Here is a 24,233-nt window from a genome sequence, read left to right as displayed (position 1 = left end):
CTCCTTGATAATGATCATAATTGGCAATTATTTGTTTATATTTTTACTGTTCAGTCCTTCCTGTCAGAGGGTAAGTTTCAGGAGGGCAGAAACCAAGTTTCTTTTGTTCATGGTTGTATCTCCAGCACTTAAAATAAAACTAGGTGTTCAAAAAATATTTGTGGAATGTTATATGAATGACTAAATCCTCATCCAAATTCTGTTGATTCTACTTCCCACATACCTCTTTACATCCTCTTTATAGGAAGGAATCACGTCTTGTTGCTCTTTGTTTTTCTTACTACCTGGCACATGGAAGGTGTTCAGCAAATGTTTATTGATTGTAGGTATACAATTACCCAGTAACAACAAAAAAAATCGAAGGGATTAATATAGGTTATTAAATATAAAAAACTAGAAAAATGTCCCCTCTATACTTTTATTCCCTTTAAGGTGGTGTCCCTTTATTAAATATCTTTTCCCGGTCTAAAGTACTTTGAAGATACTATCTACGTAATCCTAGCATTTCCATGAAGTTAAGGTCAATTGTTCCTTGTTTTCTAGTAATAAGTGGAAAGTCCGATGCATGAAGTGGCATGCAGGAGACCATCTCACTGTTGCCATTTGCTCACACAAATTCCTGTATTTTTATTATTTTTTTGTGTGCTTCACAGACTTTCTTCGCCTCCCTTACTCTTTCCCAAACTAGGGAATGCCTTCCAACCTTCCTCGGTTCAAGCACTGCACAAGGAGTACTTTCACAGACATCTTTTTGTTATAGGTAAGGATTGGGTCTTACAGTCTTTTTGTGGTCTCCACAGTAATAAATCATACTGGTCGTTGGGACAGTCCTAGAAAAGCTCTAAGATGGCAGGGTAAGCCTGGCTGCTTCTCATCCATTGCCTAAACTTTTCTTCCTACTTACTTCTCTTAGTCAAATGAATTAGACACCGGACATAAAACCAAAATGCTTATTTCCTGGAGCACAAAGGAAAGACTAAAACTGAAACTATTTCCTAGGTCTTCCCCCTCAGTGTCTTCTTTAGGATATCTCTACAGAATTTTGAAAAAAGGATGAAGATACAAAAGATGTGATGGTCTTCATCTTCCCTCAGGCCCGGTCTGGCTCCACTGGTCATGTGAACTGACTGCTCACAAGGAGCAAGCGGGAGACAGACACCAGTCTTGTCTTTGGCTGCATGTGAGCTTGTGCTAGCATTGTAAGCAGCCTTGGGGTCCTTTTATAATTCTTGTCCCTCGTTTCTGATACCACAAATTTGTCTCTCTTGGGCTTATTTGAAATAGTTTATATGAGAGCTATATTGTCAGGGCCTCTGTAGTCCATATCTTTCCCTATATGGACATGTGCATGCTAATGATATTAGCAAATTCTAAATTCCTATTCAGAGTGTTACATTTTTAAACTCATCTACTACCTTCGAGAGACTGAAATTGTTTTTTTATTCACTGATTCAATAAACATGCATTAAACATTTATGTGCTAGGTTCCATGCTATAGACCCTGGGAATAGACAAGTAAGATGTAGTTTTTGACCCCAGGGTCCTCAGGGAGCTCGTGAGTTAATGAGGAGGAAGTCAGAAAAGGTAGCAAGTAATTATAATCATTATAGGTGACATAAGTACACTGATGTGGGAGCAATTAATATCTTCTAATGATGGGGCTCCTGGGTGGCTCAGTTGGTTAAGCGACTGCCTTCAGCTCGGGTTGTGATCCTGGAGTCCCGGGATCGAGTCCCATATCGGGCTCCCTCCTCAGCGGGGGGTCTGCTTCTCCCTCTGACTCTCTTCCCTCTCGTGCTCTCTGTCTCTCATTCTCTCTCTCAAATAAATAAAATCTTAAAAAAAAAAAATCTTCTAATGATGGCCAGAAAAATCTGGAATTGGCAAGAGCTGAATATCGCAAGAATAGGCATTTTCTAGATAAACAAGAGGTGAAGGAATGTCCTGACTGACAGAATAGCTCTAGAAACTTTAGGTAATTCAGTAGTACTGGAGGAGAGACACAGAGAAAGACAGCAGTAGTCAGGCCACGGAAGGTCTTGTACACCATGCTGAGTTTGAATGTTTTTGGTAGCCTAGTTGTTTTAACTTTTTTGACCTTCTTAAATGTTATCTGAAATTTCAAAGTAGCTATTTCTAATTTAAAAATAGTTAGGATATTGCATATGTGATTTATTTATTTTTTAAAAGATTTTATTTATTTATATGAGAGAGAGAGCGCACATGTGAACAAGCAGGGGAGGGAGTGAGGGGTAGTGGGAGAAGTAGACTCCCCGCTGAGCAGGGAGCCCGATGCAGGGCTCGATCCCAGGACCCTGACATCATGACCTGAGCTGAAGGCAGACACTTAACCGACTGAGCCACCCAGGTGACCCTGCATATGCTTTTTAAAATTGTGCATTTTCTCTGATCCTCCTGCAGCATAATCTCATAACCTCCTTCCTCCAGATCCCTGCTACAGGCAAGGAATAGACACAGATGGATTCATGGTAGATTCTAGACACTGGTTTACTCAACATTCATTCCAATGCCTTTCTAGCATGTCTTCTTGTATTACAGAATCTGGAAAGCCAAATATTCTTTCCCAGATTTCCTTGAAACTAAGGTTCTGAATGCACCTAGGTTGTATCAAATTCACATGCCCATGTGAGACCTCAAATGCAGAAGTGAATAACATGGGAGTGTGAACAGCACTTGGGACTGCGGCCACTGAAGCAATCCTACTATCTGATCCCTGATGTCACAGGTCCCCCGTGGCAGTGACAACTTCAGTGGGGTTTTCTCCAGTTGACTACTGTGTTATGATTGAATGTTACTCTTCACTACACAGCATTTAAGTTTAACAGCCTGCTTTCCTAAAAATTCTATAAACTCCCTAATACCCTGGAATAAATCACTTTCTGCTTTAAATTAGTTAGAGCAGATTCTGTTTTCTGCTATAAGAATCCTGATACAGCAGGAGAGTGAAATGAATGGATGTGTATTTTTTTTAAAACCTCCAGTATCAAAGTGCCAATATATTCATTACACGTGGCATATATATCTATGTTCATATATATATTTCTGAAGTAGTTCTGAAGGACTTTTAGCTGACAGATTATTGTTCATGGTTTTTAGCACAGAAATTAGGGCTCTATGATATGCTCTTGTATTTAAAGATTTTTTTAAAGTTTTTATTTATTTACGTAATCTCTACACCCAACATGGGGCTCGAACTCATGACCCCAAGATCAAGAGTTGCATGCTCTACCAACTGAGCTGGCCAGGTGCCCCTGCTCTTGTATTTAAAATGAACTTTTTTGTGTAAGGAGAGACACTGATTCCTAGAAAGCTTTTCTTTATCTACTAATTTTGAATGTTTTATGTCACTGCTCTTTCCTAAAATACATATAGTCCCTAAAGACAATATTTATCATTACTTGAGCAGTGGTTATTTATCTTTTCGGTCATTTGACCCCTTTGGGAATCTAATGAAAGCTTGTGGATACTTTTAGCTCCAAATACACATACAAATATTTTCCCATAATTCTACATACAATATCAGGAATTTTAAATTTAAAGACAACTTTCCCCACCCCTTACTCTCTTGAAGTTCATTCACTACCCTAAGGTCAAAAACTCCTGCTCTAAAATCACAGAAGTAGTTTTCAAAGCCAGTATTTGATATTTCCTAGGATGAAGGGAAATTCAGTTTAAAACCAGACTGTTTTTAGAGAAATAACTTGCTATATTTCCCAAAATCAGAAGTTTTAAAATAATTGTTTTTCAAAATTAGAAAATGATAAACAATTATTTCCCCCTTCCCACCACATATACACTCACCATGTTTTGGGCTAAGAATGGGAAATGGATCTCCTAGTTTCCAGAAGAAGTACATGAAGGTCAACCATAGGAGACAGGAGAAGAGCAGACGCTGTTTATGCACTAGGAAGGAGGAGAAAGACTGTAAGGTTAAATAGTTCTATATTAAAGAGCTTGCTCTACTTACAGATATGGAATCACACTGACTAATATTTGGCTGGCTTGTTCACTTGGCAAATGAGTGATGGAATAATAAAGTTTTTAAAGAAAGCATCCTAATCACTGTAAGAGGAATTTGGCTGAAATTAAGATGTGGGTTGAGTTAAGGGAGATATTATAGTAGAAACAGAAATACAGCTGTAGCAGCACAAATTACCTAATCGTTCAACATTGATTTTGTGCCGAACTTTTTAAGATGCTGTGTGTGAGGCATCCCCAAACAACAGTCGCTACTGAAAGTAATGTAGAAATGAAGCTCTCCACAGCCTCAATCCCCACAAATCCTCATCTCAATCTATCTGCTGACACGAGAGGGTAAAATACTCACGTTTACAAATACTCACATAGTCGGATGTTGCTTACAATAAAATAGCCAATGTAAAAAGGCACCATGAAAACCAGGATCAGAAGGATTACACACAGGTTCATTTTCCAGTGAAAATAACGGGAACTGAAATAAATATCAAAGAATATCACTAGGAGGGGATAAAGGCAGCAACTTTCATTCTCTTCAGTCTTCTAAAAGATCTCTTACTCTTTGAACTCAATACCGAATATATCCCACCCAGTAAGTCAAGTAGGCTGTTACTGTCTGCTTCTTTATAGAGATTAAAGAATATATTATAGAGTTCTGAAAAGTATATATGAACATCCTAACTTCCTAAGAATTTTACTTATTCAAATGAGAATGTTAATGTTCTAGTTATATTCATAGGCAGTGTATAATAACATATCAACATATACTATTACTGGTAGAAAATGACTGTTGTTTCATGTACCACTGGGAGTCTCGTAATTAAAAGAAAATAAATGTTAATAGGAATTGCTAAAAATAGTAATGTGCTAGAAAGACTTAAATATTTCTTTTGCATCTTCAATATAAACATTTGATCTGCATGACTACTTTTATTACTGCTTATAAACTATATTTTATGAATTGATTAAAATATTTTTAGGACTTTTTTTTTTATGCTTTGCCTTTTATTCCCACGACTTATGCATTCCATAACTAGAAGCCTGTATCTCCCACTCCCTTTCACCCATTTTGCCCAACCCCTGACCGTGGACTTCTTTAAATAACAATTTTATTGAGATATAATTCACCCATTTAAGGTGTACAATTCAATGGTTTTAGTATATTCATAAAGTTGTGCAACTATCACCGCAATAATTTTAAACATTTCATCACTCCACAGTGAAACTGTTCCATTAGCTCTCCTTTTCTCTTAACTGCCCCAGCCCTAGGTAACCACCAATCTACTTTCTGTCTCTATGGATTTGCCTATTCTGGACATTACATGTCATCTTATGTCTGGTTTCTTTCACTTAGCATAATGTTTTCAAGGTACTTCATTCCTATTTATGGCTAAATAATATTCATTCAATGGTATGGATATGTCACATTTTGTTTATCCATTCATTAGTTGCTGGACATTTGGACTGTTTCACTTTTAAGCTATTATAAACAGTGGTGCTATGAACATTTGGGGAAAACTTTTTTTTTTTTTTTAAAGATTTTATTTATTTGACAGAGAGAGATACAGCGAGAGAGGGAACACAAGCAGGGGGAGTGGGAGAGGGAGAAGCAGGCTTCCCGCCGAGCAGGGAGCCCGATGCGGGGCTCGATCCCAGGACCCTGGGACCATGACCTGAGCCGAAGGCAGACGCCCAACGACTGAGCCACCCAGGCGCCCCTGGGGAAAACTTTTGTGTGGACATGTTTCATTTCTTTTTAGGTATGTACCCAGGAGTGGAATTGCTGGATCATATGATAACTATTTAATTTTTTGAGGACTGCCACTATTTCCCAGAATGGCTGCACCATTTTACATTCTCCCCAGTAGCACAGGAGGGTTCCAAATTCTCCACAGCCTTGCCCACACTTGTTACTGTCTTTTTGATTATAGCCATCCTGCTGGGTGTCAAGTGGTATCTCATCATGGTTTTGATTGCCATTTCCCTGCAAATGGCTGATGATGCTGAGCATCTTTTCATGTGCTTATTGGCCATCTGTGTCTTATTTGGAGGAATGCCTAGTCAGATACTTTATCCAGTTTTCAATGTGTTGTCTTTTTATTATTGAACTATTAAGAGTTCTTTATATATGCTAGATCAACGTCTCTTATCAGGTAAGTAATTTACAAAAATTTTTTCCCATCCTTGGGGAATCTGTTCACTTTCTTGATAGTGTCTTTTGAATTTGCTGATTTTAAACTTACACTTGGGCCTTGTTTCAAAAAGTTAAGTGGTTAAGTGGCTTATGAGGATATATAAAATATAGGATGATGAAATAAACTGTAAGAAAGTAGGAAAAGAAAGGAAAAACATGGAAAAAGATAGGTATAAAAGTAGGCCACGCCTGATGACTATTATGAAAATGCACACCACAGAGTTCTAGAAACTTGGTATCAGTGTATCATAAATTTAGCTTGAAGTTTCTTTTATAAGTGACATTTCATTGGAACACAGCCACACCCATTTGTTTATACATCGCCTATGGCTGCTTTCACTCTCTAACAGCTGAGTAGTTGTGATAGAAACCGTATAAACTACAAAGGCTAAAATGTCTTTTATCTGGCCCTTTACAGAAAGACTTGCTGACCTCTGGTTAGAGAGCAGTGAAAGTTCCTGGTTGTGATTTATTATTTGTAATTAGCAAGTAAAAGAACACTTGTTTATTCTTGATAGTCATAGGATATGTATCCTACTCATCCAAAAAAGGTCTGGATTATTAAAGAACTAGTTAAAATAAGAGTCAGGACATACTTTGTTTTATCACACTACAAATTATTGATTTATCAAGAGACATTATCAACTCCGATTCTCAAAGGAATCTGAGAATAACGTCTCTCTGTAAGTCTCAAGTATCAGGAGTCTGAAACAAGTTATATAGCTTAGCTCAGCATTGATTCCTGATTACAGAGTCAAATGCCACTTTACTAAAAGATTTTTCCATGCAGTGATAAAAAACTACAAAAGTCAACATAGAATAGCTGATGTACACTAAACACAAACAATGGTCTAAAAGAACTCAAGCTTGCAGTTTAACAAGCAAGAAATATTTTGGACAGGCTGTCTAGTAAACAACATGTCTGTTATTTGGAGGGGAATAGGAGTTGCTTTTAAAAAATGCTTTAAACAAGACTAAGTTCAATCAGAATTGACCATACCTGTGAAATCAACAAAGGTAACCTAAATTAGTGAGAGCTGGAGTTCAGACTTCAGAGAAGCCCATACGTAACTAACTCTGAGGAATTCTGATCTTTTCAGGTAGAGATTTTTTTTCATTAGCACGACAATGTGAAGGGCCATTAGCAGGATTCAGAGTAGCCTGAGAAGAATAAAACTTGTAGGAGTGAAGCCTGGGACCTAGGCTCTCACAGCCTCATTCCCAATTAGCTCTTCAGAGCTAATGGTCACTTCTTTTTTTTTCCTTATTTCACAATCTGTGTCAAACCAGTTACTAGGTGATTGGGACCCATATTTGCTATGATTTTTAGTTACTGAGACTAAACTAACCACATGGTGGATTTTTTCAGCTATGGAATTCAGGTAAGTCTTTCACCTGATCACACAATTCTCTTCATGAGAAGAGCTAATTAGTACTCACCTGCTGTTCAATACTTTTAAGATTTCAAAGATGATGAGCTCAAACATGGTGCAAGAGAACGCAAAAGTCACAGAGAAGATCACCTGTACCACGTACTGACGTACCTATTAAAAGTCAAATAGAGAATACAAGTCCTTTCCTTTTTTTTTTTTTTTTAAAATTGCCTTGTGGCACCACCGGTGCCAAACTCCACACTTTGGGAAACATGGCTTTATTTTTTATTTTTTATTTTTTAAAGATTTTTTATTCATTTGAGACAGAGAGAGAGAGAGAGCATGAGCAGCGGGAGAGGCAGAGGGAGAAGGAGATGCAGGCTCCCCACCGAGCCAGGAGCCTGATGTGGGGCTCGATCCCAGGACCCCGGGATCATGACCCGAGCCGAAGGCAGACGCTCAACCATCTGAGCCACCCAGGTGCCCCTACAAGTCCTTTCCTTGCGTGAAATATTGGATGACTAATCTGGTCACAAGTCAGAAAACTTAATGAAAAAATTCTCAAGTCACTGGAAACAGGGCTATAATAGCAACTTGCCTGGAGCTTAACAATAGTTGGAAGTAGGTAGTATTTCTAAATCATGGGGCACTATTACCATCATCCTCTTGTGGATGGAGAATTTAAAGCACAAGATGAAGTGACAGGGTGAGAAGGAGCACTTAGAATTCCTGATGCACAGCGATATAAAAAGGATAGATTTATACATATATATAGGTTAGTGCTAAAAGGGTTTCTTCAACACTCTGCAGACCTTTGGACCAGTTCTGGAACTTCCCCTGGGAAGCCTTAAAGTATCAAGCAGAGCAGAATCTCTAGAATCCTGGGCTCTTTCAGACAACAAACCAAACTCCTTGGAGAGGTTTAATGGTGAATATCCTAGAAATGATCTAAAAGTAGTCCACAACCATTGAGCTTATCACTAAATGAGGATTAATTAGGAAATGTCCAGTCTAGGCTGGTGTTTCTATGAACTCATGGCTTAAGAACCAGATCATTCTTAAGATTTTGGTATCAACTTAGGTGACTTAGGTCATTAACACTGAAGGTCAGACACCCAAATGAATGGGAGCATTTATGAGACACTGTAAATTAAATTATCTTCCAAAAAATAACTGTCTGCTGTTGTTCTATACACTGATATTACTAAGGCATGTCAGTTTTGCTCCTGGGCTACATAGGACTTGTTTTTTTTTTTTTTTTAAATCAACTAAGCCTAACCATATTCTCCAATTTAATAATTATATAGTACTCATTTGGCTAAAACTTCCTATCTTGGAAGTGAACATGACCTTTCTTGAACAGAGGCATTTTTCTTGTCCATTTTATTTTATTTTTAAAGATCTATTTATTTTAGGGGCGCCTCGGTGGCTCAGTCGTTACGCGTCTGCCTTTGGCTCAGGTCATGATCCCAGGGTCCTGGAATTGAGCCCCGCACTGGGCTCCCTGCTCAGCGGGAAGCCTGCTTCTCCCTCTCCCACTCCCCTGCTTGTGTTCCCTCTCTCACTGTCTCTCTGTCAAATAAATAAATAAAATCTTAAAAAAAAAAGATCTATTTATTTTAGAGAGAGAGAGAGCACACTTGCACAAGAGGGGAGAAGGGCAGAGGGAGAGGGAAAAACAGAATCTCAAGCAGACTCCATGCTGAGTGCGAAGCCCAACAGGGGGCTTGATTTCCTGACCCTGAGATCATGACTTGAGCTTAAACCAAGAGTCGGATGCTCAATGGACTGGGCCACCCCCTTCTTGCCCATTTTAAAACAATCTAGATACATATGTAGCAGTATAACCAAAATGATCTCTTCTTACCTCATAGTCCTTAAACAGTTGGCGCATGAAGAAAAGCCACCCAAATCCAAAGAAAAGTATCTGGAGGAGAACGATCAAATGTCAATATATATAATCTTTTGAGAAATGCCCAGTACAGACCATTTTAAGATAAAAGGTCTGCTAACCAGACAATTAACTTATTTCAGAGATTAAAGACAAGATCTACTTATTAAAGTCCGTAACACTGGGAAAAGATGTTAAAATGCTCTTCAATTTTTGAAATTATCCATGTTTTAGAACATTGTTTATGTTAGGCAAAAATGAAAGTATATATTTTTTCCTGCAATCTTATGACTATCATTTTAGCTAGAGAAGCTAGCAAACAAAAAAGGAGCCAGTGAAACTTGCTTCTTATATTAGATCCCTGTTTGCAAGTATTTAAAAAAACAAAACTTTATGGGAAAGGAGTTAAAATTTTAAAAAAAAAGGAAAGTGGTAGAAAAACTTTTTTTTTTTTCTAACGTATTTTCTTTTATGGAGCTTTCTTAGCTTCTCCACAATCCTGCCTAATTTATATAAAGTGGTTTCCATCTCAGTGTAAAGCCAAGAGACTGCAGGATTCCACTTTGTCAGTTTTGGTTCAAGCTGGCATCAGACGGTAGCCACATGACAGCACTGTTCAGTGTTCTAAAAGCTGGTTGTTTGTTTTTTACTGGTGAGCAGAACCTTCTCTATACACACACACACACACACTCTGACACAACTCCTCTTTTCTTCTTTTTTGTTTTAAACAGCTCTGTTTTGTTTTTAAAGTAATCTCTATATCCTATGCGGGTCTCCAACTCACCACCTGGAGATCAAGAGTCAGATGCTCTACCAAGTTAGCCAACTAGGTGCCCCATAACTCCTCTTTTCTTCTGTTAAGAACTTTAAGAATAAAATTCTTTTATGCCTTCTCAGGAACTTTAGGAGGAAGCGTAAACTCTTGAGCATGGTTTAGAAGACTCCTTCAGCCTCTTGTTGTGTCCTTCCTGCCCACCAAACTCATATTTTCAGCCACATGGAACTGTCTATAGTTCTTTAGACACAATATTCTTTCTTTCATACCAAGACCTCTACAGACATTGTCCTCTGATAGGAACTTCTCTCTAATCCCTACAGGTCTTAATTATTACTACCTCTGAAAGGCCTTCTCTGACCCCTCAAAGATATGTTGCTCTTTTTATATAATCCTATTCTATCCTGTATTTCCAAAGTACTTGCCACACAGTTTTGTAATGTCTAATTTAAACACACTTTCATAGATATTAGATTGTAAGCTCTGTGAGGACAAGGATGTTTGAATGTTAATCTGTATTCTCAGCACCCTGCACAATGCCTGGCACATGGCAGGCATTCCATTAATGTTTGCTGAATAGGTAAATGGTCCACAGTGAAAGAAAGTTTGTTCTTAAGGAACACTCAACCTCAATTTTTATTGATAACTTATATGTGCTGTGCTAAGTGCTGGGGATACAAAGATGAGTAAGACAGTTACCACCCTCAAGGAACTTGAAGTACAGTGGTGAAGACACTAAATAATTATACTGTCACATGGGACATGCAATAATAGAAATATATACATAATGTAAAAGAATACGGGAAAAGGGAGATCAAACAGATAAGTAGAGAGTTAGGATGGATTTTCTGGAGAATACAGTACCTTAGCTGAAGGAGATTTTAATTTGGGGTTACAATCTTATATCATGCGCAAATTTGGGGGTTATATGTATTTTTCTAGCGAGAGTTTCTAAGGTATTTATCACACACTCAAAGGTTTCCACCACCCCTAAAATATTAAAGAACTACTCTCTTCAAGGATAAAAGAGCAGCAGGTAGGTAAAAGACAGGTGATGGGGGTAGGAAGACCTGGCTTTCTTTCCAGGTAGCAAAGAACATGAGTATAGGCACAGAACTAAGAAACTGCATGGTATCTACACGGGAGTTTATTAGGAACATACATGGGTATATACAACACATGGTTGGGTCTGCTGGAAGCTAAAATTTCGAGAAGGAAGTGGTTAAAAATGAGGCTTAGAGAGGAGCAGGAGACCAACAACTCAGAGGCCCGAAGGCCACCCTACGGAGCCTGCAGTCTGTAGGTGATGAGTCATATTTTAGTAGGGAAAAGACATGGCCAGGTCTGTTCTATATGGAGAATATGGTGGCCATAGAGAAGATGCATCTGAAGGAAACAACACTGCAGAAAGAGAAACTGTACAGGCGGTTGCTGCGGCAGTCCGGATGATAGATGATAAAGGCCTCAATTAAGACACTGGTGGCTGGAGAGGAGGCAAAAGATTTGAGTACTTAGAAGGTTAAATCAGCAGGGAGGAATCAAGTCCTGACTCGTCTGGAATACAAGACGAACAGCAAGGCCACCCAATTTACATGAAGAATATTGGATAAAAATAAAGGTCTGGGAACTAGGCTGGGAGATTAAAAGAGGAGTTCACTTTTAGATGTGCTAAGTGCCTGAGGGCCATCCTGGTCAACACTAAAGACATTATGAAGGCAGAGCTCAGATACACTCAAGAGTTGAAACCACCAAAGTACGTGAGATCACCCAGGAGTAGCATGTACAGTGAGAAGAGCAATATGGCAAGAAGAAAACAGTAGAGGGTAGGAATGGGAAGAACAGAGCAGGAAGGAGACAGAGAAGGAGAGGACAGAGAATAGACCCAGGAGAGGGTGGTATCCTGAAACCAAGGGAATAGTTTGAAGGAGTGTTAATTGAAGCAGAGGGGCAATAAAACCAGGACTGAAAATTGTTTAAAGGATTTAGTAACTTGGAGGTCAATGCCAATCTTAAGGAAAACAGTGAATACTGAAATGGAGGCAGGAACCAGACCACAGGTGGGCTGAAGGTGAAAAGGGTAAGGCAATAGAGACAATAAACACAAATTAACCTAGAGAGAGCCAAGAATTAGAAATACCAACAGCATTTTTCAACAAAACTAGAATATTACTAAAATTTGTATGGAATCACAAAAGACACTGAATAGCCAAAGCAATCTTGAGAAAGAAAAACAAAGCTAGAGGTATCACACTGCTGGATTTCAAGATATACTACAGAGCTGTAGTAATCTAAACAGTATGGTACTGGTACAAAAACAGACATATAGATCAATGGAACAGAATAGAGAGCCCTGAAATAATCCCTAGTTTACATGGTCAATTAATCTATGACACAGGAGGCAAGAATATACAGTGGGGAAAAGCCAGTCTCTTCAATAAATGGTGCTGGGAAAACTGGGCAGCCACATGCCAAAGAATGAAACCGGACCATTTTCTTACACCCTGCACAAAAATAAACTCAAGATTAAAGACCTAAATTGGAGACCTGAGACTATAAAACGAGAAGAAAACACAGGCAGTAATCTCTTTGACATTGGCCTTAGCAACATTTATCTAGATAGGTCTCTTCAGGCAAGGGAAACAAAAGCAAAAATAAACTACTGGGGGGATGCCTGGGTGGGTCAGTTGGTTGAGCATCTGAATCTCGGTTTCCGCTTAGGTCATGATCTCAGGGTCATGGGATCAAGCCCTGTGTTGGGCTCTGTGCTCAGCATGGAGTCAGCTTGAGATTCTTTCTCTCTTCCTCTGCCCCTCCCCTCACTCTCACTCACTCGCTCTCTAAAAATAAATAAATAAAATCTTAAAAAAAAAACAAACAACAGGGGCGCCTGGGTGGCTCAGTCGTTAAGCGTCTGCCTTCGGCTCAGGTCATGGTTCCAGGGTCCTGGGATCGAGCCCCATATCGGGCTCCCTGCTCTGCGGGAAGCCTGCTTCTCCCTCTCCCACTCCCCCTGCTTGTGTTCCCTCTCTCGCTGTCTCTCTCTGTCAAATAAATAAATAAAATCTTTAAAAAAACAAACAAACAAACAAACAACAAAAACTACTGGGACCATACCAAAAAAAGCTTTTGCACAGCAAAGGAAACCCTCAACAAAACAAAAAGACAACTTACTGAATGGGAGCAGATATTTGCAAATGATATATCCAATAAGGGGCTAATATCCAAAATATATAAGGAATTTATACAACTCAACGACCAAAAGACAAATATTCCAATTGAAAATGGGCAAAAGACCTGAATGAACATTTTTCCAAAGAAGTTATGCAGATGGCCAACAGGCTCATGAAAAGATGCTCAACATCACTAATCACCAGGGAAATGCAAATTAAAATCACAATGAGATATCACCTTATACCTGTAAGAATGGCTACTATTAAAAAGACAAGAAATAAAAAGTGATGGCAAAGATGTGGAGGAAAAGGAACCCTTGGGCACTGTTGGTGGGAATGCAAACTGGTGTAGCCACTATGGAAAACAGTTCCTCAAAATATTAAAAACAAAAACACTAATTCGCAAAGATATATGCACCCTTATGTTTATTGCAGCATATTTGCAAGAGCCAAGATATAGAAGCAACCCAAGGATCCATAGATAGATGAATGGATGAGGAAGATATGGTGTGTGTGTGTACACACACACAAACGTGCACGTGCACATGATGGAATATTATATAGCCATAAAAAGGATGCGATCTTGACATTTGAGACAACATGGATGGACCTAGGGGGTATTATGCTAAGTGAAATTAAATCAGACGAGAAAGACAAATAACATGATTTCACTTATATGTGGAATCTAAAAAACAAAACAAATAAACAAAAACCGGAAACAGACACATAAATGCAGAGAACTGCTGGTTGCCAGAGAGGAGGGAGTGGGGGGATGGACAGAATGGGTGAAGGGGAGTGGGAGATACAGGCTTCCAGTTATGGAATGAACGTCACAGGGATAAAGATACAAGCTAGGGAATATAGCCAGTGGTATTGTAATAGCACTGTATGGTGACAGATGGTAGTTACACTAGTGGTGAGCACAGGGTAACTCACAAGACTGGTGGATGACCATGTACTATTTTGTATACCTCAAACTAATGTAACTTTGTGTATCAACTATACTTCAATTAAAAAACAAAACAAAAAAAATTGTTTAAAAAAGAATGAAAAAGAGAAAACATTAGAGAGTAGCCTAGAGAAGGATGTGGGGAAAAGGGAAAGTTTATAGGCCAAGGGGAAGAAAGTAGTAGAGTAAGGGGGTGGTGAACACATATGAGAAGGAAGCGATGGGAGACTAGAAGAGGAGCTGTCGTGTCTGGTATTTTTGCTGTATAACTAATTTGCCATAAGGCAATTTTGCTGTAAAAGAAAAAAATAACTAGTTGACAGTTTGGTTTCACTTCTCCATCCATACAGTACCTCCATTTTTATATTATAAAGTCTTAGCCCTCATAATGGTCTATACCGTGGCACAGTTTTGTACCCACATTGACCACAGAACTTTGATCAATCGATCAACGGGCATGTGACAATGCACCAAGAACAAACAACATTGTAGAAGGCTTTCACAGTGCAATGCAAATATCAGTTACAAATACACATCCCAGTATTTGGGAAATGATACTTCTCTTAATGAAGGAAGAAATTTTAGGAAAAAAAGAAAAATGTGATACCAAATGAGGAGCAATTCAACAAGCAAACAAACAAAAAAATGTATAATGCTATGAATGAAAGACTGAAGACAAGTGCTTAGGTACAATCCACAAAATGAAATCATTTTATCTGCATAGTATTGCCATGAATCTACACTACATATTTTGAATGTATTCAAATGTTTTGTATTTCACAATAAAGTCTTTTTAATTTTGTTATCCATTTTTCACATTTCATTGTGTCCTTTTAAATGAATGTCCCATTTTATTTTTGGTGAGTTTATCTTTTACATAAAGTTGCCTTATGGCCAATTAGTTACGTGGCAAAAATACTTGTGGCAAAGATGCTTACAGGGAAACCAAATTGACAAAGTTAATAATTTACTATGATTAGCAGCAACTAATCTTTATTGACCATTTACTATATTCCAGGAACTCTAAGTACTTAGAACTGTAATCTCATTAAATCATAAAAACCTAAAGTATGTGTGATTATCCTCACTGCAGAGAAAGCTGAGGTTTAGAGAAGTTGATTCATTTATAGTAACTGTCAAAATCAGGATCAAATCTGAAGTCTGTATGGCTGATTCCAAAGCTTGTGCTTTTAAGCACTCTATAATAAGCTGCTCTAAGATCAAAGGCACAGGTAGAGAGGATGACCTTAAGAAGGGGTAAGGGGCACTTTCTTTGCTGACATGGGAGGAAGGCGGCTGGGAACGGTTGTAGACACACATAACTGCTTAGATTAAGACCCAGGATGTGGAAGGAGATTGTATCTTTTGTCTTCACTTTTATTGATACAGCAGGAGGCAAGGTTATCTGCTAAGAGTTTAAGTGATGAGGATGGGAAAGGGGGCCTTGAGGACAGTGATAAAGATTCAGAGGAATTATGAGGGGAATGGAACAAACAGCTGATTATTTCAAGAAAAATAAATAAAATGGAGTCTGAAATAGTTATTTAATTAATTTTATTTCTTTAAGTAGGCTCCATGCCTAACATGGGGCTCAAACTCACGACCCCAAGATCAAGAGATGCATGCTCTACCGACTGAGCCAGCCAGGCGCCCCACAGACTTCATTTAACACTGAGCCAGCCAGGCGCCCCACAGACTTCATTTAACACCTTTCAGTTCATATAAAACAGGAAAAATGAGGAAGAGGGGTTTCTAACATAATTATATCTTTATTTACTTAATATTTACTAGGCTTCCCTGTTATCAGCAGCTGATTTAGATACTGGGGAATACAGCAGAGAATAAGAATAATCTGGACCTCATGAAGTTTACATCTAACAGACACAAATAATAGTGATGGAGGTTAAGAAGAAAATAAAACAGGAACATGGGATTGAAGGTGGCTGAAATGGGTGCTACTGTGATAGGGGTAGGGAGTCAGGACAAACCTCTCTAAAGTGACATTTTTACTGATACCAAAATAATGATGAAGTAGCCACATAAATATATGGTCAGAGAACAGTCCACACAAATGATTCTTTGGGTCTTAGTTCCTCATTTGTAAAGAGCATTAAATATTTAATATTGCATGTGAATGCCTTTGTGAAAGTTAAAGTATTATATAATGTAAAAAAAATCAGAAAGCTACTTTCTTGCTTCAACTTATTATATCAGTGTTAAAAATCTTAGAGGCTACAATGCAAGTTCCTCACCCACATTCTTTTTTAAAAATTGGGTAAAAAAAAAAATGCTACTGAAATATTGTCATTTTTCTTGAGTTGGTAGTAGGGCTAAAAACAAACCTGAATTGTCACAAAAGGCAATTAGCCTTAGAAAAATTAGAAAAGCTTAAGAAAAGTTAGAAAAACAAGAGAATTACGTGTCCAGATTTTTTTGTGTTAATACATTTGAATATTATGCAGCCAATAAAAACAATTATGAAAACTATATAAAGGATGGTAAATTTTAAAAGTTATCTTATTAGAGTATTCCTTGTTTCATATTTTCTAAAATGTTGTAATTAAAGTTTTTCAAGAGACAATGGACAGTGCTCTGTTCCAAAGACAGAAGCATTAGGATGAAGGAATATGAAAACGGGATCAAAGATTTAGTTTCATTTAAACCCTCAAAAGGAACTGTTTCTGTCATTTGCCACTTGAAATATACTCTAAACTACTGGGTAAATGAGGGGGGGAATCAATAATTAGATAGTCTGAGCTTCTACAAATAGTAACAGTTGGCCAGCAAATAATTGTGTTTAGTACTTGTACTTAAAGGCGAGGGTGATAAGGCCTGGACAAAACAGGACCTCAGTGCTATGGTGAGCGCTGTGAATTGTGCAAGACTGTTCAATCACAGATCTGTACCTCTGAAACAAATAATACATTATATGTTAAAAAAAAAAAAAGAAGAAGAAGAAGATAGCAGGAAGGGAAGAATGAAGGGGGGGAAATCGGAGGGGGCGATGAACCATGAGAGACGATGGACTCTGAGAAACAAACTGAGGGTTCTAGAGGGGAGGGGGGTAGGGGGATGGGTTAGCCTGATGATGGGTATTAAAGAGGGCACGTTCTGTATGGAGCACTGGGTGTTATATGCAAACAATGAATCATGGAACCTACATCAAAAACTAATGATGTAATGTATGGTGATTAACATAATAAAAAAAACAGGACCTCAAAAAATAAATTCATAAATACATAAATATCAGTACTACGATAAATGCTATGAAGAAAACAGAGTAGCTGAACGAATGAAAGCTGGTAAAAGCAAGTGGCTTCCACGCTACCACCCAGCAATGGCACTACTAGGTATTTATCCAAAGGATAAAAACATAGTAATCTGAAGGGGCACATGCACCCAGTGTTTATAGCAGCAATGTCTGCAATAGCCAAACTATGGAAAGAGCCCAGATGTCCATCCACAGATGAATGGATAAAGATGTGGTGTGTGTGTGTGTGTGTGTGTGTACAGGAATATTACTCAGCCATCAAAAAAAATGAAATCTTACCATTTGCAATGACCTGGACGGAATTAGAGGGTATTATGCTAAGCAAAATAAGTCAATCAGAGAAAGACAATTAAATGATTTCACTCATATGTGGAATTTAAGAAACAAAATAGAGGATCATAGGGGAAGGGTAGTAAAAATAAAATAAGAGGAAATCAGAGAGGGAAACAAACCACAAGAGACCCTTAACTATAGGAAACAAACTGAGGGTTCCTGGAGGGAGGTAACTGGGTGATGGGCATTAAGGAGGGCACTGGTGATGAGCACTGGGTGTTATATGCAACTGACGAATCACTAAACTCTACCTCTGAAACTAATAATACACTATATGTTAATTAATTGAATTTAAATTAAAAAAAGCAAGAGGCTTCCTAGACATAGCTTGCACAGAATAAGGAATTAGTGTTTATGTAGGTTTGTACCCTCAGCGTTTTTATAAAATGGTCGATAAAAGTCCGCTGACTGTGCGAATGAATGAAGGCGCCCAATGGGTAAAGGAGGGTCAAGAAAAAGATCCGAAGAGCGTGGGCAGCAGAAAGAGGATTAAAGGTTGAGGTGTTGGTACACAAACCAAACCTTAGACTACTTTTAAGGTCTCTGAGCTGACCACGACTAATTCCTGCGAACTGGGATTCAGGATTTGACAACTAACCAGAAAGGTCCCCACGTGTCCCCAGGAGCCAGCTCCCATTGGCGAGCTGCGTATTCCGCGCCCGGAACCACTCTCTTCCCCGAGCCATGGGTCAGAGGCGCAGTCCAGAAGCTTCGGGGCGCTTTGGGGACCGCTCTTTTCTCGCGGCTCGGGCTCTGAGCATTGAGGCCGCGTGATTCCCTCCAAAAGTGGACGAGAGAGTGGGTAGATAGAGGCTGGGTGGGGGCGCGGACGGCCGCAGGACGCCTTCCCACAATGAGGGCTGAGGGAACCGGACTCAGCAAATCTTACCCTCTCCCCGAGCTCTGGGAGGCAGGTCCAGGCGGCTGACGAGGACAGCGAGATCCTGGCCGGCCGGCATCACTGAAACCCCGAGAAGACAATTCACGAAAGAGTGGCTGAGGGGTCCCGGGGTGGGAGGCAATAGCTCACCTGAGAGGTAATCATGATGCTGGAGTCGATCAAGAAACTCATGGCGCAGTGTAAGGAAGGCTCCTGCCTCCAATTTCCACTCCCTGTTGCCACAGCAAGCTCGGGCCACAGGCCCTTTCACAAAGGCTGCCTTCGCCCAGGGGCCACCGCCGGGACCGCGGCTAGCCAGCCCGACGCCATTAAGCTGCGCCCCAGTCAGCCAATCCGCGGCAATATCTAGTGCTTCCCGCCCCGGGCTAGGAGTGGGCGGGGCGGACGCGAGGCTCCTGGGAGCAGAGGCCCCGGAGGCGGGGCCAAGGAGAGGACGCTCTGGGGGCGTGGCTTAGCTAGAGATGACCTGGCTAAAAGGGGCGGGGTACAATTAGGTGGTCTGAAAATCCCAGAGCTGATGTAATGCAAGGAGCATTTCATTTCTGAGGCCGAAGATGGTGGTGCCTGGCCTAATATCTTATTTTAAGTGGTAATTCCATTTTGTAATGGTCATGGCTAATAAGATGAAGTTAATGATTATAATGAGCTAGACTATAATTCAGGCATTGTGTTTTAAATGTTACTACTTATACTTGGCTACACAAACAACTACTTAATTACAGGTGAGGAAGAGTGGAAAGGCAGATGATATTTTTAGCAAATGTAGCTAAACAAGTAAATTTATGATGTGTTAACAACAACAACAACAACAAAAAGCACACCATCACAAGAGAGTGATAATCTCATTGAACTTGGTACCCATCAGCCCACACCTGGAGTACTGCACTTTAAGAGGCACAGAGATGTATTGTAGCATGCTCGGAGGTGAGCCACTAGATGAGGACCGATGGGAGGAACTGAAGTAAGGAGACTCAGGAACATGATAGCTATCTTTGTGTGAAAGAATGGATGGAATTGATATGGCCCCTGGAAATATATGTAAGACAAAGGACTGGAAGTTAAATGAAGCTAGATTTAATTCAAAACATGGAATAATTCTTTAAGGGTCTGAAGATGAATTATTTTAGGAAGTAGTCCCTCTCCCTTGGAGTTGCTCAAATATAGACTGAATCACTACTTCATCCATTCAATACTCATTTCATGAAGGCTTAATGCACTGCTGTGAGGCTTCCTTTTGCACTAGGGCTCTAGCTAGTCCTGTAGGGGTCTAGTGGTTCCTGTAGTCTCATAGCACTAGAAGCTGGCTCCATCTGAGGGCAATGACCACTATGGGAGCCACTGTAGTCCATACCGGAAGCACAGCCTTGAGTGCACCTGGCATTGAGGACCTGATTGTTTAGACCACTGCAATCTGAGTAACTGAGACTCACAAATTTATTACACACAAGAGAAGGTGTCTCTCTTTCTTGGAATTAAACTCTGCCATACTAAGCAGCCCAAACTACCTGTCAGATATCCAGAAGGCTAGGAAGCCGTAGAGGTAGCCCTACTACGGGAGGAATCAAACCAGAGAACTGGCTACCTCTATCAGGGATGCAGGTAGATGCTCACACAGATGCTACATGATGAATTAGAATTTCATCTAACTGAGATTCAAGGCTGTGTGATAGTGCAGAATTCTGGGAGAGCATATCAAGGCAAACAGTTTACCTTGGTGGCTTACTGGGATGCATGGTGGGGATCAGGGTCTCAGTGAACTTGGCATAGCAGAGAAAGGCATGCAGTCCAATGGGCCCAGCCCTGTGCAAATCTTTGAATGGCACCATCAGGATTTTCCCTACTGTAACACCTGTGTCCAGGTCAAGGACAGGTCTTGGTGACTCAAAGAACTACTACTCCTTGCTTCTGATTGCAGAATTTATCTAGAAACCTTCAGACTAGATTTATGTCCAGTTGACTCACCTCTCAAATCACTGGGAGGGATGGCTGAAGCTGAGAGCCATGAGTTCTTGCTCTTTTGTCCTCACTTTCACTTCTCTTTCCCATTAGAGCTATTACCAATCCCCATGACCAACGATGGCCTCTGAGAGGAAAGGAGGTCTCTCCTCTTAACCCCTCCAGACCAAGTGCACAAACCCTTCCCTTAAATCTCTGTACTCCAGCTGAGTCTAAGGTACAACATTTAATAATAAAACTTTGCTAGTCATATGTTGTAAGACTATGGCAGTTATTATATCACATAGAATAATATTTATGATGGTGATAATAGTCAATACTTACCAAGTGCTTACTATGTGCCAGATACTATTCTTAGATCTTGACATGTACTAATGCATTAACTCCCTAACTTAGTCCCTGACTTGCCCCTATATGGCAGACACAATTGTTCTGTTCTTTTGGAAGCATATTGAGCACATTGGTACTCATTGGATTCCAGGACTAGGAGAATGAGGCTTAGACAGAGAAAGGAGTTCCCTCTTCTTCCTATTTCTTTTTTCATCCTAGAATCTTTTTCTTTTCAGGATTTGACATTGAAATATCCATTTTCTTCACAGAAAGCCTCACCCCCTATGCACAGCATAGGATCTTACTCTATGTTCACAACTGGACAAGAAGGTGAAAACATAACTGTGCATTAGCAGTACACAAACAATATCATGGGCTGTTTTCTTATATTTGTAAATTTGTAGGATTATGTCTTTCTACTTGCAAATCAAAATTTCTATAGATTTTTTTCCCCTGGGACATGATGAATTCCTTCCAATTTATGATTTCAGGTCTTTTTTTTTTAAATTTTATTTGTTTATTTATTTGAGAGAGAGAAACAGCATGAGAAGGGAGAGGGTAAGAGGGAGAAGCAGGCTCCCCGCTGAGCTGGGAGCCCAATGTGGGACTGGAGCCCAATGTGGGACTCGATCCCAGGAATCTGGGATCATGACCTGAGCCGAAGGTAGTGGCTCAACCAACTGAGCTACCCAGGCACCCCTGATTTCAGGTCTTTTATCAGACTTTCTTCTTTTTTTTTTTTTTTAAGATTTTATTTATTTATTTGACAGAGAGAGAGAGACAGCGAGAGCAGGAACAGAAGCAGGGGGAGCGGGAGAGGGAGAAGCAGGCTTCCCGCCGAGCAGGGAGCCCGATGTGGGACTCGATCCCAGGACTCTGGGATCATGACCTGAGCTGAAGGCAGACGCTTAACGACTGAGCCACCCAGGTGCCCTATCAGACTTTCTAAGGAAGCTTTCTCCCATTAGATCTTTGATGCTTATGGTTCTCTTGTCCTGACTGTCTTTCAGGAGGATCCATATTTATGTGTTGGATTTCTATGGCCTTCTCTCCATGTCTATTATCTCCTCTGTGATAATTTTCATGCCTTTGTTCCTCCTCTTGGCATTCTGGGAGACTTCCTGCTGTTGTGATTCTTTACAGTGTTGCTAATTTTGTTCTTTATTCTTATTGTTATTTATTGTTATTATTGTTTGTATTTATTGTTATTGTTATTTATTGTTCTTTATTCTTACTGTTCTTTGTTTATGTGTTGCTAATTTTGTTCTTTATTCTTAAATTCTGCTGTGGCTTTGCCAGCTCCTTTTCCAACTCAGTCTACTATCTTATTATCTTCTGTTTCATTTATTGCTTTACAGAGTCCATGTTTTCTTTAAAATTTTTGAGCACACAAAACAGATTTTAAGCTTACTTTTGTTCTTTAAGTAAATATCTTTTGAAATTATGCTATTCTTTTACTTTTGGTAAATTATGCTATTCTTTTACTTTTGGTGTCCACTGTTTGTTTTCTCCAAGTTGTCAGCTATCTCTTTGTTGTTATTTTCCTTGTCTCTTACTCATCTGTCTCAGTATATGTGTGGAACCTAACTAGACACAGTAATTAGCTCAACTGGATTTTGAAAAAGTCAAGAAGAAGGGTCTTTGATTATTGGATAAGTGAGTAACTAAAAAATATTTAAAGGGAAGACAATTAGTTTATGCAATTCAAGAATAATACAGTTTCCTAGAAATTATGGCTTCAGTCTGACACCACCATGAAAAAAAAAGTTGGAGAAAGTCGAAGTTCTGATCTGAGCTACATTAGAGTTGTTCATATTTGTTGTAATGCTGTAAGAATACCCCTTGTCATTGTGTCTGCCTTAAAGACGTGATTGAGGATTTTTGGGTCACATTATATTCTGTGGGTTCAACTCACTTACATTTGATCTCATCCATTTTCTGTTGGTTTTATTAATCTAATTCAATTCTGGAGATGCCTTGATCTTTCTTCCATCTATAGGTCCAGCCAGTGTAGAGATGATAACTGTAGCAAGTGAGAAAGGTAGAAAAATAGACCTGGAAGACCTGGATGAATTACAAAACCTGAACATTTTTCAGGAAAGCTGAGTGTTAGAGAAAGGGAAGCTGGGGGGGGCGAGGGGTGAAAGCGCCTCAAAACTCTGTCCTGGCCCAAGGAGTCATGACCAGACATTGTCCTTGGCTAAGGGCTTCCCTCATGGTGGCAATTGCACAGCCATATGGAATTAGCATTATAGTTACCATCTATTCAAATCCTGCTTAATGAAATCATTAAAACAAAGAAAAAGGAGCCACAGTTGATGTCTTTGCCTCAAACCCTCCTCCTTGCTAGTTCATTCTTTCCACAGGAGTTGGAACAGTCTGAGGGAAAGTGACCAATAAAATATGATGGAAGTAATGGTATGTGACTTCTAAGGTTCGGTCATAAAAGACCTGGAAGCTTTTGCCTTGATCTCTTGGATAACTTGCTCTAGGGGAAAGCAGCCACCAGCTCAAGAGACCCTCAAGCAGACCCAAGAGCAACTGGACCTGGCAGGGCTAACTTGAGAGTCATGTAACCATGTGAGTGAGTCGGTCCTACCACCCCAACTGCAGGCCCTGTCAATAGCTGACTGCAACCTCATGAGAGATCCCAAGCTACCCCAGAATTCCTGACCCACAGAAACTGTGAGAGATGATAAATGCTCATTGTTGTTTTAAGCCACAAAGTTCTGGAATGATTTGTTACTCAGCAATAGATAGCTAATACATCGATCATCAGAGGTGACATTTTTACTAAATATTTGCGTGGCATAGCCTGGAGCTCTAGCTTTGTAGCCTTTGATTTTCATTTCTTCACCATTCACTGTTCAGCTGGTAGGCCAAAGAAACAGATTTTAGGTTTTTGTTATAACCACATCTAACCTCAGTTTCTATCAATAGGTAAGGTATTGCTAGATCCTGTAACAGATAAATCTTGAGATCTCAGAGGACTAACACTATAAAGTTTATTTTTTTATTTAATTCAAAGTTCAAAAGTCCAATTAGAAGTTGATAGGGATGGGAAGGCCCTCTGATCTACAATCATTCAAAGACT

At 39.5% G+C, this 24,233-nt stretch overlaps 1 protein-coding gene across 3 annotated transcripts in view; it reads right to left on the bottom strand.

Moving 5' to 3' along the window:
* Positions 1-19,205, bottom strand: part of LOC110578566 (Golgi pH regulator) — a 59,385-nt gene extending 40,180 nt beyond the window's left edge. The window contains exons 1-5 of one of the 3 annotated variants that reach the window (XM_021688087.1): positions 18,983-19,205; positions 9,431-9,490; positions 7,631-7,734; positions 4,365-4,471; positions 3,823-3,924 (exon numbers count right to left, since the gene is read on the bottom strand). In XM_021688087.1, the coding sequence (XP_021543762.1) occupies positions 3,823-3,924; positions 4,365-4,471; positions 7,631-7,734; positions 9,431-9,490; positions 18,983-19,024 (415 nt within the window). In that variant the 5' untranslated portion in view covers positions 19,025-19,205. Of the gene's footprint in view, positions 1-3,822; positions 3,925-4,364; positions 4,472-7,630; positions 7,735-9,430; positions 9,491-18,982 lie in introns of those variants that run through there. The other 2 variants (XM_021688086.1, XM_021688088.1) reach the window with 2 other exon arrangements.
* Between the last annotated feature and the right edge of the window lie 5,028 nt (positions 19,206-24,233).

Source organism: Neomonachus schauinslandi, chromosome 4 (assembly GCF_002201575.2).
Source record: "Neomonachus schauinslandi chromosome 4, ASM220157v2, whole genome shotgun sequence".
Lineage (NCBI taxonomy): Eukaryota > Metazoa > Chordata > Mammalia > Carnivora > Phocidae > Neomonachus > Neomonachus schauinslandi.
Note: the sequence above shows the minus strand (reverse complement) of the source record. Positions and strands in the feature narration are given on the sequence as shown.